The sequence below is a fragment of the Musa acuminata genome, chromosome BXJ1-4 (genome assembly GCF_036884655.1).
Source record: "Musa acuminata AAA Group cultivar baxijiao chromosome BXJ1-4, Cavendish_Baxijiao_AAA, whole genome shotgun sequence".
NCBI lineage: Eukaryota > Viridiplantae > Streptophyta > Magnoliopsida > Zingiberales > Musaceae > Musa > Musa acuminata.
The window spans coordinates 25598427-25616446 of NC_088330.1; the positions used below are offsets into that span (position 1 = coordinate 25598427).

Sequence of the window (18020 nt, forward strand, 5' to 3'; positions counted from 1 at the left end):
TAATATATAACCCAAAGACGAGCTGAAAACTACTAAAAAAAAAATTTTTTTTTACAGTATTCATTGACTAAGCTCACAATTCTAACGTGGGAATGCTCTCCAACACTGAACACTCCAAAATGTTACCAACTTAACCTATTCACAACCATGTAAGTGCCGCCGGTGGGTAACAAGAAACCCAACAAGACTCATCCACGAACAATTGTCTCAGTTGTAGCTGATTGAAAAAAAGCTTTTATAAGATCCTCAACAACTCTCGTCATTCATCTCAAACTACTGCATTTCTGTGTCATCACATAACTCAGCTTTGAAATGTGGATAATGGAACGTCGTATGCAGTGCGAAAACGGAGACCAGAGCCTAAATTCTTCGTCACAGGGCAGAACCAACAGAATATGCTGGGTCCCAGAACCTGCAAGAAATTTAGATTTTATTTATCCCAGAAGGCATTGACCATCTGCAGTCATTCCTAGAAACTAGCTGTTTCATTATACCCAAAAGATGGGCACTTCAAGCTCTCTTCTAGACTGCTTATAAATTTTCTGATCATCAAGAGTCAATTAAAATCAATGAGACTGTTGCTGACCTTCCCAAATTCATCCTGCTAGTCTACTACTAATCCCTCTTAAGTTGTTTGAGCAGTGCACCATTGTTCACCATATAAAAAAGCCTAAATCTCGACATCAGTGCTTTGAAATATTCCCTCCAAGCATGCATGCCAATTTGGATTGAAAACTATTTGCACCACCGTGCAACAGAATCTATCCAGTGAAAAGAGGCAAGCACAACGGTTCACTGTACTGTACCGTACCGGCGTTTTGACCCGAGCTCGGTATGGTACGGTACCGGTGTACCGGGCGGTACATCAGGGTGTACCGAATATTTTTTTATTTTCATACTGTAGCAGTGCTACAGTATAGTACTGTAGCACTGTAGCGGTACCAGACGGTTCGCGTACCGATAACCTGTCGGACCGGTACATACCGCCCGGTACGGGTGGTACGCTTTGGTACGGCAGATCTTGAGCACAACAACCTTTGAGTCTTCAAGAATAATCATGCATTTTAAGAATTGCTTTGCTATGAAGAGCTAATTAGTTGGCGACCCTTGTCAAACTTGGGAAAATAACTTCCATCATATGATGGGTAAACCAATTTGTAGCTCTGATTGCTCTGCAGGTTGTGCTAGTGCCAATTCCAGTGCAAGGTTTTGTTGTTGCTCCTAAAGAAAGTGCATCATAGTTCACCATATAAGAAGGCCTAGTCTTGACATCAGTGCATAAAAAAAATACCATCCAAGCATGGATTAATCTAGTGCCAACACAAGTCAGTAATTGACGTAGAGATGAGAGGGAGGAACAGCAACAGCAACAGGAAGGGGCAGAGTAATGGAAGAAGAGGAAAAATAACAAAAGAAGAGAAATTAAAATAGAAAAAGAAAGTGGCACACAATGGGTATAGGTATCTGGCAGTAGGCTGATTGTTGGGTATAGCTGGGTACTGGTGTGGTAGATTACAGGGCAATGAGCTTAGATTCAGATCAAACCAAGTGAAAATGCCCAATCCACATACTGATCAGTCGTTGGACCAATAAAACTGGACCATATTGATCAATAAAGTTGAGGAAACAATGCCTCAAGCATGCAAGCCAACCCCCATTGCATACTAACTGGATTTAGTTGTTGCCCCCCGCCTCCTTATTGGCCAAACTACTGCTGCTGATGGGGTTGATTAATTTGCAGTGGAGATGAAGAAACTGCATTAATCAATCATTGAAGTTGTCACTGCCAACACATTGGGCCGTAGGGGTTATAGAACTGGTTGACCCCTACTATTGTGACCACGTGTTGGTATTGGTATACCCAAAGCAAATCTATGACATGGTTATTTCCTATCCTGGTACTATAATGATGCAGATAGTGATTGCTCCAATGGCATTAGTAGTAATTTCATCCACAACCAAAACCTTTGTAGGAGGTCTTGATGTACCATTCTTATAAACCGCTTGATCGGTCTGGCTGTCCTCTGCTTGCCTAGTGTTTGTAGTGTCATATCTTGTCGGTATTGCATGACTGGAGGTGTTTTCATCACAACCTCTTGTTGTGATGACACTTTGTTGCTATGTAATCGATCAACACCTATAAGTAATTAATGTGAATCTTTGCGCAATTTTGTTTTTAGGATTCCAGTTACAATGAGGCTGTCATAATCAATTCTTTTACCAATTGCTCAAATCAATAGATCAAATTTTTCATGAAGTCGTTAACCTTTTCCCTACAATTGTCGGAAAATATCATCTTCTCGATCAAGTCCTCTAGCCTCTCAATGCAAAAATCATGAGATGCCCAATGCAAAAGTACACCATACACCACAAATCTAGAAGCTTGATTCTCCATGGATCTCTCATAGAAAAACCCTGATACCAAACTATTAGGATTAACCCTTTCAACTTGGGTTTTCTATGATTCAAAGAGAAAGGTGTTGTAAGATATAATCTACAGAGAAAACAAAGGCTTTACTGCTGGAAAATGACTAAAAGACAGTAATAGATAATCATAGATGATGAAGTTGATTTCAGTCATCCAACTGACATGTGGTACTTGGACCAGTCTATTTCTTTGCCATTATGCCTTGTAAGCAGTACACCTAGGATAGTGTTGAGTATAAACAAGCAACAAGAATGGTCCTGGCAGGGTCCTCCTCGATGCCTATCAAAGTCCAAGTAATAGAAAACTGTGAAGGCAATTGTCTTAATCCTTTACTCTGAGAACTCTTTTTATACCCCTTTTGTGCAAACAAAGGTCGGCAAACCCATTGCGCCAATGATGATGGCTTTTGAGTTCCAAGATTCAACGAGACGGCTCTTAAATACTGGTAGATGGTCCATCAGTGACCAATTGTCACGTCAGTCAGCTTAAATATATCTCTAGGCTGTAAGGTGCATTATTTTTCATCCACATCTGCTTCTTGGCTTGGTTGATTAGGCATTTGTTCAAACAGCACCCACAATTAAAAAAACAATAGTCTTAGAAGTGCTTATTGCTCTATTGGGCCATAACCTATTGTCAAATACCCCGGTTGGGCATTCAAGAAGCTACAACATTTGCAACTTTCTCACCCTGATGACTTCCAAAGATTGGACAACATAGTTAGGCTCTTTGGATTGGGAGGAGCATACGGATGAGTCATGGCTCCTACCATCAACTAGTGTTGATTACTCCACCTATGTTTGTGACTAGGTACAGTCACCTACTACAGTTGGCAACTAGGCTTATCCAACTAGATCAGTTGATGCTTTGACTCAACCTAGTAGACCGGTCAAGAGATTTCACCAATAGATGGAATATGAACTAATCCCAGAAAAAAGTGCATGAATCAAGGATTCACTAGATATTTCTTTCAAGGTACTACATGCTAAATGTTAAAGGCTTGTTTTGCTAATGAAGAATTACTTAGAGAAGGGACAAATGTACCTTTCAGAACATGTAAAGTTTCCTGTATATTTGTCTAAAGTTGCAAATATGGCAAATAATCTAATAAACCAAGAATTTAGCTTGACTAATATCTAATTAGTTACAATGAAAAATATTATTCCGACCCCTAATGTTGTTTCTCTTTTTCTCTTTCATAATATACCTTACTACATGTTATATGAGTTTTATTTCTATGAACCCAGGTCTACAATCTTCATTGCTCAGAGCACATGAAGCCATGATCTATAGCAATTAAGTTCCCTTTTACACGTCCTATCACTATACTTGGTGAACTACAAGATCAAATATAGTCACTGATGGGTTTTACAAGGATTGCGGAAAAGATTCCACTAATAACAATTTATCCTTTAATAGATTTTAGCATGGTTCGTCTCACCATTCCATACTAGTGTACCGACCAACTGTCAGTACGGTACACATCGAGCTGTGTCGAATGTACAATGCATGATATATGCAGACATACTAATATATTACTCATACCAATCCCCTATCAGACCGATACATACCACCTATATCGAGCGGTACGCTATGGTACGATGAACCTTGAATTTTAGAACATCTATCAGTTAAAAAGTTCATTTCTTTAGAGAAATATTTATAATATTTTTTATTTTGTGTTTCAATGAAATTATAAGTGAGTGGTGGGGAATGTACAATACTTTGTCCTTAAAAATATAATAGCAATAATTTGGTAAAAATTGGAAATGAGATGCAAGAAACATTAATTTGACATCCAAGAATACTAAACAGTACTACCTAGTGAATACAATTATTATTGTCTGCATTGATTTATTCTTAAAAGTAGGTCTTAATGCATGCAATAGCACCAAAAGCTTCTTGTTACCAACAAAGTAAAACTGTAGCCAAATAGCAGAAAGTTCTTACCCACATAAGGTTTTCATAAATACCAAGGTCATATGGATGTCGATACACATTTCCTACCTTTTCTGCCAGCCACATTGCCTTTACTCCTTCATGATACTGCAGGGCACAAAAATAGTACAAAGAGTTGTTTGCCGAAGTCAAACATGAAATACTCAAACGATATTCAATAACTTCCAAACCTCGATTGTGGTCTTGTTTTGTAGGATGAGGTAAATATGCCAACCCAAAAGGACAATTAATGCAATAGTTAAGGGAAGTAGCAGAATGCCACAAATTATCTGTCAATTATATCACTATTTCAAGTCAATGCTAACATAAGAACAGGTTGTATCAATGTTTGTAGGTCACTTACATACGAAATATTGAAAAATCCAGCATTATGTTCCTGATCGTTGTGGAGAGCATAAGAAGCACTTCCCACAAGCAAAACCTATAGCAATATCTTAAATCCTTTGTTAACGAAAATCTCCCAGGCTGCTAAAGGCATAAAAGAAATGAAACTATACCATAGAATGGATGCAGGCAATCACACCATAAAACACGAAAATAAGGAAGGCCTTATAGTTCTCATGCCCGACACAATTGTTTATCCAGACACAGTGGTGATCCTGCAAGCATCAATAGGCCATAATAAAACCAGCAAAAGGTTTGAAACTACAGAAGAGAAAGACAAGATGCATACCATTCTCAAGACACATCTTTTACAAGTACGACAGTGATGTGCACGAGGAGGCTTATAGTGGGAACACTTCTGGCAGTATCTCAGGTCTCCACCCTGAAAAATTACCAATGTCAAGTTAGTTTCATCTGTGGATATATATATATATATATATATATATGTATATATGTATATATGTATGTATATATGTATATATGTATGTATATATGTATATATGTATGTATATATGTATATATGTATGTATATATGTATATATATATGTATATTTATATGTATATCTATATGTATATGTATATGTATATGTCTATGTATATGTATATGTATATGTATATGTATATGTATATGTATATGTATGTATGTATATATATATGTATGTATATATATATATATGTATATGTATATATATATATATGTGTATATATATATATGTGTATATATATATGTGTATATGTATATATATACATGTATATATATATGTGTATATGTATATATATACATATATCTATATATGTGTGTGTGTATATATATACACACACGCACACCAGAAAAATATGACCAGAAATAAGAGATAAGAGATAAATTACTAAGAGCAAATCATCAGTAGGTGACCAATAACCATATAGAAATAACAAAATACTAGTTTGAAGGCCATTTTAAGCTTTAGGTTGAGCATCGGGCCGAAAGGATAGATTGCAATTGAAAACATGTGACCAAGGGGTAATTTTCATATCAAGCAAATCTAACTATGGCAAGACATCAATTAATCTTCAAATAATAATACAAAGGTTGAGGTTTTAACATAAAACTGATGAGCAAGAAAGAACAAATACATACTTATCTTTAAGTGAACATTTGCTAAAGTGACAGATAAACAAATCTAATACAGAAAAGCTAGATGGACGAATCCAATAGATGCTCTTGGGCTTTAAACAAATAGTGTATACCTTCACGGCAACAACCAGCGCCCACATTGTCTCAAGTATTTAGGACCGTTAAATGGATCTTCACATGGCATTGAGCTCTATTTAAGCAATATCAAGGCCCATATGTGGGTTCTGGTTCGGCATGCTATATCATGAAATTGGTGGGAAGCCATATATTAAAAAGTTCAAAGAAAGTCAAAGACAAAAGTTTTTTAAATGCTTGTTTAAGGGTAGGCCCGGGTGCATTTTTAACATACATTACTTTTTTTAGTGCCTGTTTGCAATATAAAATTTAAATATTATTATCTACACAATTTTCTATTTCATGATCATATACCTTCTGCGGTATCATTTCGATGTGGTGTAGGGTTTAAACCCAGTAGGTAGATCAAAACAACTTGAGTGAGTCTCAGTTTAAATCAAATATTCAAGTTCACAAGCGAATTAACTGTCCAACTGCGGAAAAGAGTGCATTCAGATTCGTCTTCCTAGTAAATCTGTGCCATATAAAATGTAGTAAATCTCTCATACTCGTAAAAGTGACTCTCCTATTCCACAATATGGATAAGAGGAAAATCCTGAAAGGAGTCCATTTAAATTACATATGTCCGTCGGTGAATTAGATGTGCTTGTTATTAAGCAACTTTAGAGACTAACATGCAGACATCCGATCCACGAAAGAGAATTCATGTCGCACGACAAGATCTCCAATGGCAATTTGGTGAAAATCAAAGTCACTACAAAACAAAACAGATGCTTGGAAGGAAGCCAGACGAAAATGTCCACTATTTTACCAAATTCAGAACAGATGCTATATAAGAACCAGTAGAGGATCGCCTTTATTCAGCAACGAAGGACTAAAACCATCATAGTATAGCATACAAATTACGAGAAAATTTACTGGGATATTTTGGGACCAGACGGGAATCCAGACCTTCCTCTTGATCTCGTGGATTGGGCTCTCTGAGTGCTCGATGTCGGGTGAGAAGGAGTTCGGAACACGGCCTGGATCCTTGAACACGGCGATCCCGTAGGTGACAACGACCACGACGGCGAGAGCGGTGAACACGGCGGCGTTCGCGAACCCAGCCGCCGTCGACAGCCCCAGCCATCCATCGATCAAGACGAAAAGGGTCGTGTAGTACAGATAGCCAATCGCGGTGAGCACGATAAAGATGGGGAGCGTCACGGAGCCTCGCATCCTCCTCCGATCCGATCCCCAACACCTTCTCTGCTAGGTTTCTATTACTTGCTATGACGTTTGGTTTAATGGAAGCGTCGATTCCTCGCAGCCTTCAACTAGAAGGATTAGTGGGTAAGGACGATGGGCGACAAGGAGGCGCCAGCGCCGGCGGCGACGGCGGCGCCGTTATACTACGCTTTTCACCTTTGCCCACGACAGTTGCCTCTCCGTGTTCAAAAAAATTGCCCATTATTATGTTACCATTATGTGATCTTATATTCAGTAAATCAATTTATTTGTCAAGTTAAATAAAAATAAAATATATTTATTAATTTTTACACTTGAAAATTAATTAAGATTTATTTAATTGCAAAATCAACGTAAAAACATACCACCGTAGTCTTCCTTAAATAGACTACTCATCAGAAACAGCGTGTGCGTCATATTTGAAGAACTTGAGAGAATGTTTCAGGTGATACAGAGAAACTTCATATTATTACTTTCTAAAATAAACTTAAACACATATTCGACTGTATATTCAACCTGAAAATATATTAAATTTAATATAAAATACTTATAAAATCATCCTGTAATAAAAAATACATTAGAAAGGATATTTATTTGTATCATATTTTGACTCATATAATAAAAGCTTTTGGTGGTTTGAAGAGGTTTTATTTCATTATACTTGAAATAATTTAAACAATTGAAAAAGTTATTAGTATTATTATATTTGACTTCTATGTTAAAACTGAAATATATTTGATTATGAATTTAATCTAAAAATATTTTAAATTTGACATTAAAATATTCTAAATCCAATTATAAAAATTTCATGAGGCCGCTGCGTAAGTTGCAATTTGTTATTGGCCGTTGTCGGCCGCACTAACGGGTGACCCTATCTATATCTTGGACCCGTGCAACGCCGCCCCTTCTCTAAACCCTAGAGGCTTAACCCCCTACTACGGTAATTTGTATTTGTGCGTCCGCGTCAAGCACGCTTACTTCCGGTTCCAGCGGCCGCGACAATGGCCTTCTCCGCCGCTCTTCGCCGTGCCGCTTCTGCCGCCGCCCCTGTGGCCGTCCGCTTCCTTTGGCGAGGCCACCAGGCCAACCGCTCTACGCTGATCCATATACTGTCTCCGAGGACAACGATCGGAGAGAGAACAGCTTTCCCCTTCTCTTCCGCCGCGTGCTTCTCTTCGGCGGCAAAGAAGCCAGCTACCGACGCCGACCTCGTCCGTGTCATCGAGTCGGAGATCAAGTGTGCACTGGAGTCTGACGACCACGATCGAGTGAGTTTCCTGTATTCCCTTTTCAGAAAGTACTTGGTTCCCTTTTGCCCACAGCTCCATTCTGAAATCTCCGACAATAAAATCCAATCTCGATGGAAAAGTTCACACTTGGGACTAATTCTTGCTGTGCTTATTACCTCAATCGCTTCATCAGGTAGAGGAAGTGCCCGACGGGTTTCCGTTCGAGATCCAGGATGAGAAGGGGATGAACACTGTAACCCTTAAGAGAAGCTTCCAGGGAGAGAACATCGAAGTCATAGTTTCTATGCCCAGCCTCGTCACCGGAGAGGAACCGGATCATGATCGAGTGGGTCACGATGATAATGAGGACGGTGATCAAGAGGAGAAGCCCGGTCAATCCAGCGTTCCGCTGACCGTGAACATCTCGAAAGGAAATGGGCCAAGCTTGGAGTTCTCTTGCACTGCCTACGCTGATGAAGTTACAATCGACAGCATGTCCGTTAGAGAAAACAAAGAATCTGATGATGAGATGCTTGCCTACGAAGGACCCGATTTCAAGTCAGTAATTCTTTCCATCGATTTGTTACGTTTAATGTCTATAAAATCTATTTGTTAATGACTGTAACTTGCTGCTTGTCCTTCAGTGATCTGGATGAGAATTTGCAGAAAGCTTTCTACAAGTATCTGGAGATTAGAGGAATTTCGCCCATGACAACCAACTTTTTGCATGAGTACATGATAAACAAGGACAGCCGAGAGTACCTGTGGTGGTTGAAGAATTTGAAGCAGTTTATTCAGAATTAGAATCTGAAAAATTTTCCCAGATGATACTATCTTTTAGTTTGAATCATTACCAAATTGCAAGCTCGTTATGATTTGTTTAGTGACATTACCAACCCAGCCTATTAGCATCTTTGAGAATGTTAATGGATGCGAGCTACTGCCTGACGTTGTTAGTTCAGTTTTGTACTGGTTTCAAGTCCAAAACAATGGCACCGATCTCTGGCTTGCGGATTTTATGGCTTGCACAATTGAAAACATTCCTTTGTGTGCTTTGTGGTGGAGGAAAGCTTCCTACTTGCCAAGCTTATGAGGTAAAATAGACTATGGATTATCACAATCACCCTTCATTAATATTGTTAGCTGTTGCTTTAGAAACTGCTGAGGTAGTTATTTTTCCTATAATAATTGATTTGTTTTTTCCTTCTGTTTAAATGGCAATCACATGAATACAGATTCGTATGTGTTCTCTTCTTTTTTTTTGCATAAATTACCTTCATTATGTAAAAGTAGGTCATGTAGTCGCATGAGTTTAGGTAGAGGTAAGTGATCTGATGCATATGGAAGTATTATTCTTTGCCTGAGAAATGAGCTTCTTCTTTAGAGAAGAATAGGGAGTATGACAAATAGGGTTTGTGTGTATGCGGTTCACATTTTTTAGTCCCTTTGAATTTAGCTGTATGCTAAATAGTAAGTTAAATGTCTATGTAAAGTAGTAAAATTGGACATGCAATACTAAATATGATCGGGCGACCAGTAAGATTTATTTACACTTTGCTTGACATTCATCATATAGGAACCACCTCGATTAGTATGTCTTTTGCTGCAACTTGATGAAATGTCTGATTAAAAATGAGAGGTTTAAGCTTAAAAAATCAATATGAGGTGGTAGATGTTACAACAACAAAAATTTTCTTCACTGTGTGATATCTTTTTCCTTGCAAGTTCATATTATTGTGTTATACCACTTCAACTTCATCTATCGATTCTATATTTACACTCTTTCAAGTTATGCACTGGAAATGGGCACCTTAGACAGGGTTTCTGTTTAGTAGGGTGAAATGGCCCCTCAAACCAATTTTTATTTGTCGGGTGACTTTGTATAGGTCATCTTGATAGGATTCCAATAGATTTACAGGTATGGAAGGGTAAATTTTGATGATTAACAGTCATCGTTGGTCGTCGAAGTAGGCTTAGATGAAGATGAAATTGTGGACTTGAAGAGCCTTCACCAGAAACAGATAGATATTGTTTGGCTGCAAAAAAAGGGATTTCAAGCAGTAACTGCAATTTCTTTTGGAAGAATTCAACAGTAGATTGAACTTTGAGTTTTAAGACTAGGATATATTGAAGGTTGTTATAATAGGAAGGAAAGAAAGATGGAGAAGCTGTCTTGTTAATTGAAGTCAACAATCACCTTTCTTATCATACTTGTTGGAGTAGGGGACTTGCTGCATAAGCCACCACATCCTTAATAATAATACATTAGGGATTTTTAGAAGAATAGCTAGATAGTATACAACAACCAAAGTTGGAATAGAGTGATGCGAGAGAATTTTGCAGGAATTTCTCTCTCTATTTTTTTTATTTCTCACATATATATATATATATATATGTATGTTGATGATGGTAGGGTAGGGATGGTGGTGATAGGCATCCTTACACACAAATCGTGAGACCATAGCATTCTTTTTAATATCACCTCCCCTGCACGCTTTTTTCATAGGTTTGTACTTGAGAGACGCACGGGATTCGTCAACCTGATCACACCAAAAGCCATGCCCTGGTTTTTCATCTCTACCTTCCTCCTCATACATCGTGTATATAATTAGAGATGCAGGAGACGTCGGCGAGGTACCCAGCGAGAAAGAGTATGGCCATGCCTAGGGTGGTGTGTGCTCTCTTATTCGTTCTCTACGCCCTCTCGCGCACAAGCCCCTCCACCGCCCACGATAACAACATCATGCTCACCGGGGATGTCCTCTGTCCTGACTGCCAGCTCTCCTACCTCGACGCTACCTTCACCATGCAAAGCGACTGCAACCTCGTTTTTTACGAGCAGAGCGAGGCGACTTTCTATTCCGATACCTACGACCAGGGCCACGTTAACTGCACCGTCTCCCTCAACCAATACGGTCAACTGGTCATCTCCGCCCCCGACGGCACCACAGTCTGGACTTCTGGAACCCCCGCCAGCGAAGGCAGGTATGCGGCCGTGCTCAGACCCGACAAACAAGTTGGCATCTACGGCCCGGTCGTCTGGTCCGCCCCTGACACCGGGTCCGCCAGTGATGTGCTCATGGACGACGGCGAGGAGGGGGAGTCCGATGACGATGTCATTCCGACGGTTGACAACACCTTATTCTCATCCGACATTCTCGGCGAAAACGAGGGGCTTGCAACCAGGGATTATTCCCTGACCATGCTTGAAAGTTGCAGTTTGGAGCTCGTCAAGGGCGAGTCCCAGTACCTGTGGGTGTCGGGCAGTGTAGGCCGAGGCAAGCACTGCTTTCTCAGGCTTAATCGCATGGGCCAGCTCACCATCAAAGACGACGAGTATCAGAGCATATGGTCGACCAAGCCTTCGCCACGAGGGGATGGCGACTACGTGCTGATCCTCCAGTCCAATGGCCAAGCTGCCGTCTATGGACCTTTAATCTGGGCCACCGGTGGCTACTATCAAACCACTCCTTTTGCATTCTCTCCGGCTCCGATATCTTATTAGCTGCTACGCTGCAAACGTAATTAGAAGCTCGAGATATCTTTAGGCGATTCCGCCACTGGTGGCTCATGTAACTCCACAATAATAAATCGGATCATATGTCTTTCTACTTGGAAACTCTGCCCAAGTAAATAAATTAATATATCAGACAAAGTTTGATTGATTGGAGATGTATATTTGGCTAATATATCAGATTTTCTCAAAGATATATGTTATGGTAATATTCATATTCAAAAGCCTATATTGGAATAACAGAAGAGACGATGTTGAAAAAGGAACAACAGCCAATTGTTTTTATTAAAATATATTCATGAAAGAGGTTTAAGTGAATAATCCATATATTTTTTTTATTAAGAATTGGAATCGGATGGGTTTGATCCACAACCTAATATGTGAATTGATGTTGATGTTGGGTTGAGATCACTCTAAACTCTAAATCCTAGAATCTAAACCTAATAATTTTTTTATTTTTGAATTGAATTGATAAATATAATAATATATGCTAACCTTGTGAATTCCAATACCTTTGTGAATCAGAGATAAGAATTGAAGGTTCAAAAAATCGAATTTTTGTGCAAAATAATGCACCTTAAATATAATCTTCCCACCAAAAATTTTATTATATTTCTTTAGCATTAATATAATGATAATTTACCTAGAAAATCAAGTTTTGGACTAGAAACATGAACCGCACTCTGCAATCATCTGGCACCATTATAATACTGTGCAACTCAAAAGAGGAGTTGCCACTCTCCATTGCCCGGATATGTCCTTTGTCAAAAGATGAATTACCTCTTGAAGGTCTGTAACTCAGCATCATAGTGGCCCATAACATAAACTTTTCTCTTATGACACATCGACTCATCAACCTATCTATCGATTTTTTTATTGATAGCCCTGACCCATAATGGATAACTCATCTACTTCATCCTTTTGTCTCGTTTTATTTATCCTCAATACCTAGCACTCCCTCGACCTCTTTTATCTTCACCTCGATAGCATAGAGGGAAAAAATATCAAGTCCCCATATACTCAGGTAGATATGATGAAACACATACACAACTTATGATGGATAAGGTTAAATACACATGTTGTAGATAAATATATTTTAAAAACTCTTAAGATACATATAAAATAATATACATATTTCAACAAACCCTTTCTCTTTCCCTACAAGTTAAAGTTTGCGTCAAGGTAATATTTTCGTCTCTTCAAAAAATTTTTGAGCTAGTTACACATTTGCAAAGAAGACTATACGAAATTTAAAAGAAAGCGCTAACCTTGATCCTAACTCTTCCCCTAAAATTTATCCCTAACTGATAAGATAATTATTAACTCTTCCCTTAAAGCTACACATTTGAAGAGGAACCAAATGTATGACCCTTGGATTAAGATCCAACGTAGGCCTAGGCCCAGAAGGGGTCCGACCAGTTCAGTTGCCCACACAACATAAGGAATCAAATAGAGTTTTGTAGTTTTGAAAAGTTGATGCCTTCACATTATATTAGCTACCCAAAATAGAGCATTCAAGAGTAAGATCCTGAGATGCCTCATGGAGATAGGACAACATAGCAATTAGTTGCCAAATCATTTCTAGGGATTGTTTGATTGCCCTGATGATAGATCTGAACCGATAACTCTAACCTCTATTGTCTTTGCCTTAATGGCATAGAGGCAAAGAAACACTAGATCCCCACACTTAGGACTGACATGAAGATAAAGTTGATGGCACAAGTCCAACTTCTAGTGGATAAAGTTGATGACACACACATGATGATACAAATATTTTAACAAATCCTTTCTTCTACAAATATTTAATAGGTGAACCAAATGTACGACCCTTGGATCAAGATCCATAGGCCTAGGCCTAATAAGGGCTTGACTAATTTCTTGATCTAAAAACCCAATTCAAATCACCTATCATTCATGATGATCCCTCTTCGAGTCCCACAGAAATAACCTATTATGGGTTTATAGTCTAAAGAAGTTAAGGCTCCTTTCCATTCCATTAGTTACCCAAAATAGATTGTATGAGATTGAGGTCCCAAAATGCCCCTTGGAGATGACATGACAACCAACTATTGAATTGTTTTTATCATACTTTCTTATGGCAGATCTGATCGATAATTCATTTAATATAACTGACCCTTGATGTACTCTTTTTATCCCTTTCTTTGCCTCGATGGAGACTGATTTGCCATAGTATATGATAGATAAACCCTTTATATATCATATGGGAATACACACTATTTAGATTCTTCTAAAACAATAACTTTCCTCTCCCTAAAAATATCCAATTCCTAATTTTAAGCACTCATCTAAGTGCCTAAGCAAACAATCAATTTAAAGTGGGTACGACTCAAGCACAACCAAGCCCAAGCACCAGGTGGCTCAGATATGCACCCGAATTAAACTAGGCTTAGGTTCAACTAAGGGTCAAAAGAGTTGATTCCACGTAACTATTTCAACCAACTAATCCACGTTCTCCCACCCACCCCCAAAATACTCATTCTATAATAGGCAAAAAGAAAAACTTTTGATACTGCATTTTGAGAAAAAACTTTTGCAGTGCTTAGATAACAGTGATATTTTTTATCTAAAACACCTCAACTTATATTTTAATGTGAACCAGTGTCATGCTAAATATATATAATCTTGATTTAAACACTCCACTATATATTAAACAACACCCTATAGTTGTTGGTTGCTACATGATTTGTAGTTATTAACTAATTTCTAGTATGTTGATACTAGTCGGTCACTATAAGAATGATATTAATTGTTAGCTATTTGCCTTTTCCTTCTAGATAATTATATTTTTTGCCTTTAATGTTTCATATTTCAACAACAACGGCAAGTTTATAGTAACATAAATGATCCCAAAAAGGATTTATAATAAAAATATAATTATCTAAAGTATCCAAAAGATTCTAATATTGTGATACATTTTTATAAATACTTTGAAAGTTTATAGGCTTTACTTAAAACATATTCCTATAAAGAGTGATAATACCAGTGTAATTTGCTTATCAAAAAACCTTATTCAACATTCTTGAACCAAGTACATTAATATTAAACATCATTTCATTAGAAATCATATAAATAATCATGATATATCTTTGGATTTCATTAACATAGGATATCAACTAGTGGATATTTTCACTCAACTATTGAATAAGAAACAATTTGATTTTATTAGAAGGGAATTAGGCATGTTAAACTTGAATAAATAAATTTTGATATTATTATGTGAGAGTCCCAAAATAAAATTGCCTGGTGATAGTACCACTAGACTAACAATACTATCGCTAGTACTCTCTACTAAGTAATAGTAGCATCGCCAAAGCTAGTCGTACTACCACCATCAATTCGATTCAACCCGATTTAATTTTAAGGCTAGTGGTAGAATCACCTAAACCCTCTCTAAACTCATCTCCTCTCCCTAGTCGATCTCTCACTCTAACCCTCTTCTTCCTCCTTTAAACCTCCCCCATAATCCTCTTTCACCCTCTTCCTCCTCAAAATCTCTCCTCTAAACCTCCCCTAATCTCTCCTCAAGATCTCTTCTTCCTCTTTACTTACCTAAAGCCTAGGACTCAATCAATCTTCTTAGTGATCAACAAAGAGACTTAAGTTGACAAAAGGCTAGACTAAAAGGATAACCTCTAAATCCTCGTCTTATTATCAATTTAAAATTTATTCTTATTTTTATTTTTATAATATATATTATAATCTTCATGATACCTAGAATATCCTCAAAGGATAAAGGAAATAGAAGAATATATGAAACCAATGACACTATCTTATTTGATTCCTATGAACATGTCCTAACATTTTTAATATTTGAATATAAGATTGTTTACAAAGAAAAGTATATAGACCTAGAAGATTTGAGTGCACTAGAAACAATCTAATAGTTTGCTAATTTAAATGTTCTTACTATTCTTTAAATTAGTAAACTTATCTACGAAGACTAGTTAGAATATTTTACAAATAATTTACATGTAGATGAAAATGATAGAATAACCACTTATCTTTTTAGGATATCATAGGCATTACTGAAAAAGAGAAGGTTATTTTTTTTCAATAATAGGACATCGAGTCCATTATGGTCAAATATCATGAGGTCACTAGCATTATTTTTAGAAACTCTAACCTATCTATTGTCCTAAAGAGTTATGAGTATCTTTTACCATTTAACACTAAATTACTTCATCATATCTTAATTAGTATTTTACTTTCTAAACAATATAATCTTAATGAAGTTAATATTTTAGAAATAGATATCATATATTGGATTATGACAAGACGTGATTATTGATTTGGTTTCCTCATACGTCAAAATATGATTGATATATCTAAGAAGGATATGATGCTTCCATATGGAAGCTTGATTACTAGATTTTTACATGCACACAACATAGCCATCTCACTAGATGAAGAAATCATAAAACTAGATAAATTCAATATCATTAATAGAAATCTATTGAGAAGATTGAGGTGCATTACAATTAATAGAATATGAACTAGATTTCCTAGAAGAATTGATTTTTCTCTACTCGAGCCTATACCAGACACACTTATACATAAGGGTAGTCTTTCTCCTCTTACTAATCTCCTTAAGGCAAGACCTCTAGTGGATTTGGCACCTTCTTCATCTTATAAGATTATAGCAGCTTGATTGGATCGTCTTGAGCTTCACCAAGTCTAGATTTTGACTAAGATGTAGTATATTCATCAGTGTCTTGATACCTTCAATGCATATTTTTATACTTTATTTAGATATTTTGGATTGCCATTACTTGAGTAGATTATATATTTCTTTTTTTTCTTGATAACAAAGAGGGAAAAGTAATAATTATGTCCATCTTTATCTTTGAAGAAGTAGTACTATACTTTGTCCTTTAATGTTGAACAAAAAAAAATGTTGTTATGGTATGTTTAAGGTACGATGTTTTTAACTTATGATGATGCTTTATGAACTAAAATTATGCTTTTAATTTTTATTATTAAAAATCACTAAGATTTATGATCAAAATTATTTCAACTTAAATTCAAAACTAACACTAAAAGATTATTATTCTGAATTTGAATTCATTATATTTTAAGATGGTGTATAGACAAGAGGAGTTTGGTTAAGGCTCCATCATCAATTGGTTATCATCATTAAAAAGGAAGAGATTATTAAATTTTATATTTTAATGATGAAATTAATTAATGAGTTTATTAGACTAATATATTTTTGAGATAAGTGATACAGGAAATACTTTGATCATGGACTTATATTACTAAAAGGCCAATTATTGAGCAAAAGAGCAAGACATTATGTCAAAAAAATATCATATCGAAAATTAGACGTCGAGCTGAATGATTGGTTGACGTGCAAAGATCAAACTTTATTCTATAGGCTCAAGTATCATGCCAAAAGGATCATATATTGTGCTTAAAGATTGAATGTCATGAGAAAGTTGACATGCCAGTAAAATGAGTGATATATTGAAGGAAAAAGCAATATACTAGAGGTTTGAAGAAAGTGTAGAACAATATGCTGAAAGCTTTGTAAATATATCAGATATGTGGTTGATTTATTAAAGTCTTTATTGAGATTATTTTAGGTCAATTTGAGTTAGTATTAACTTAAAACAATATCAACGTATCAAGAAAACCATTAGGCTTAAAGCTGGGCTGAATTGGGCTTATTAAAAGACTAAACATATGTCTTAAAGTAGGCCTAGGTGGTACCATAAGGTCTAGGCGATAGTGTCGCTTGAGTTAACTGACAAGTACTATTTAATGCTTGTTTGGCTTTCTGACAATAATATCACCTATAGTGGCGGTAGTACTAACCAAATATTAAATTTTGTGGTAGTAGCACTATTAGAGTCTAGAATTATAGTGTCAAAAGTTACGATAATAGTGTTAGGATCAAGTCGACACTAATAGGGGGGGGGGGGCAAATTAATGTTTTTGGAGAATTACACCGATCGTAAAAATTAATATGATAAAACCATATTGGAAAGACGTTCTAACTTAAAGATATTCATAGGAGAGTGGTGAAGATGTAAAGTAATTACAAAATAAGTAAATAGTAAAGAAGAT

At 36.7% G+C, this 18020-nt stretch overlaps 3 protein-coding genes across 4 annotated transcripts; 2 read left to right on the top strand and 1 right to left on the bottom strand.

Moving 5' to 3' along the window:
- On the bottom strand, positions 1-7400 carry LOC103981868 (probable protein S-acyltransferase 16). Of its 2 annotated transcripts, XM_065170961.1 has the most exons (7): positions 6915-7400; positions 5061-5153; positions 4885-4986; positions 4731-4808; positions 4558-4656; positions 4379-4474; positions 1-412 (listed from the first exon to the last, which is right to left on the bottom strand). In XM_065170961.1, the coding sequence occupies exons 1-7, from the start codon at positions 7179-7181 to the stop codon at positions 302-304; spliced, it is 846 nt and encodes a 281-aa protein (XP_065027033.1). In that variant the 5' UTR covers positions 7182-7400; the 3' UTR covers positions 1-301. The 2 variants fall into 2 exon arrangements, with proteins under 2 accessions (XP_065027033.1, XP_065027041.1); XM_065170969.1 differs by lacking the exon at positions 4558-4656.
- A 692-nt stretch (positions 7401-8092) lies between these two features.
- LOC135651138 (uncharacterized protein At2g39795, mitochondrial-like) lies at positions 8093-9438 on the top strand. Its single transcript, XM_065170980.1, has 3 exons — positions 8093-8458; positions 8613-8977; positions 9064-9438. Exons 1-3 carry the CDS (start codon positions 8192-8194, stop codon positions 9221-9223), a joined length of 792 nt encoding a protein of 263 aa, XP_065027052.1. The 5' UTR covers positions 8093-8191; the 3' UTR covers positions 9224-9438.
- Positions 9439-11033: 1595 nt separating this feature from the next.
- On the top strand, positions 11034-11924 carry LOC135672116 (mannose-specific lectin 3-like). The gene has a single exon (XM_065180568.1). It carries the CDS (start codon positions 11034-11036, stop codon positions 11922-11924), a length of 891 nt encoding a protein of 296 aa, XP_065036640.1.
- Positions 11925-18020: the final 6096 nt, after the last annotated feature.

What these genes read in the sequence shown, in the direction of transcription:
- LOC103981868 (XM_065170961.1), bottom strand. Translation starts at nt 7,181, where the DNA reads ATGCGAGGCTCCGTGACGCTCCCCATCTTTATCGTGCTCACCGCGATT. An exon ending in TCCACGAGATCAAGAGGAAG is followed by an intron (nt 5,154 to 6,914) that starts GTCTGGATTCCC and finishes GTAATTTTTCAG; the next exon opens with GGTGGAGACCTGAGATACTG. An exon ending in TTTATGAAAACCTTATGTGG is followed by an intron (nt 413 to 4,378) that starts GTAAGAACTTTC and finishes AATTTCTTGCAG; the next exon opens with GTTCTGGGACCCAGCATATT.
- LOC135651138 (XM_065170980.1), top strand. Translation starts at nt 8,192, where the DNA reads ATGGCCTTCTCCGCCGCTCTTCGCCGTGCCGCTTCTGCCGCCGCCCCT. An exon ending in AGTCTGACGACCACGATCGA is followed by an intron (nt 8,459 to 8,612) that starts GTGAGTTTCCTG and finishes TCGCTTCATCAG; the next exon opens with GTAGAGGAAGTGCCCGACGG. An exon ending in TACGAAGGACCCGATTTCAA is followed by an intron (nt 8,978 to 9,063) that starts GTCAGTAATTCT and finishes CTTGTCCTTCAG; the next exon opens with TGATCTGGATGAGAATTTGC.
- LOC135672116 (XM_065180568.1), top strand. Translation starts at nt 11,034, where the DNA reads ATGCAGGAGACGTCGGCGAGGTACCCAGCGAGAAAGAGTATGGCCATG.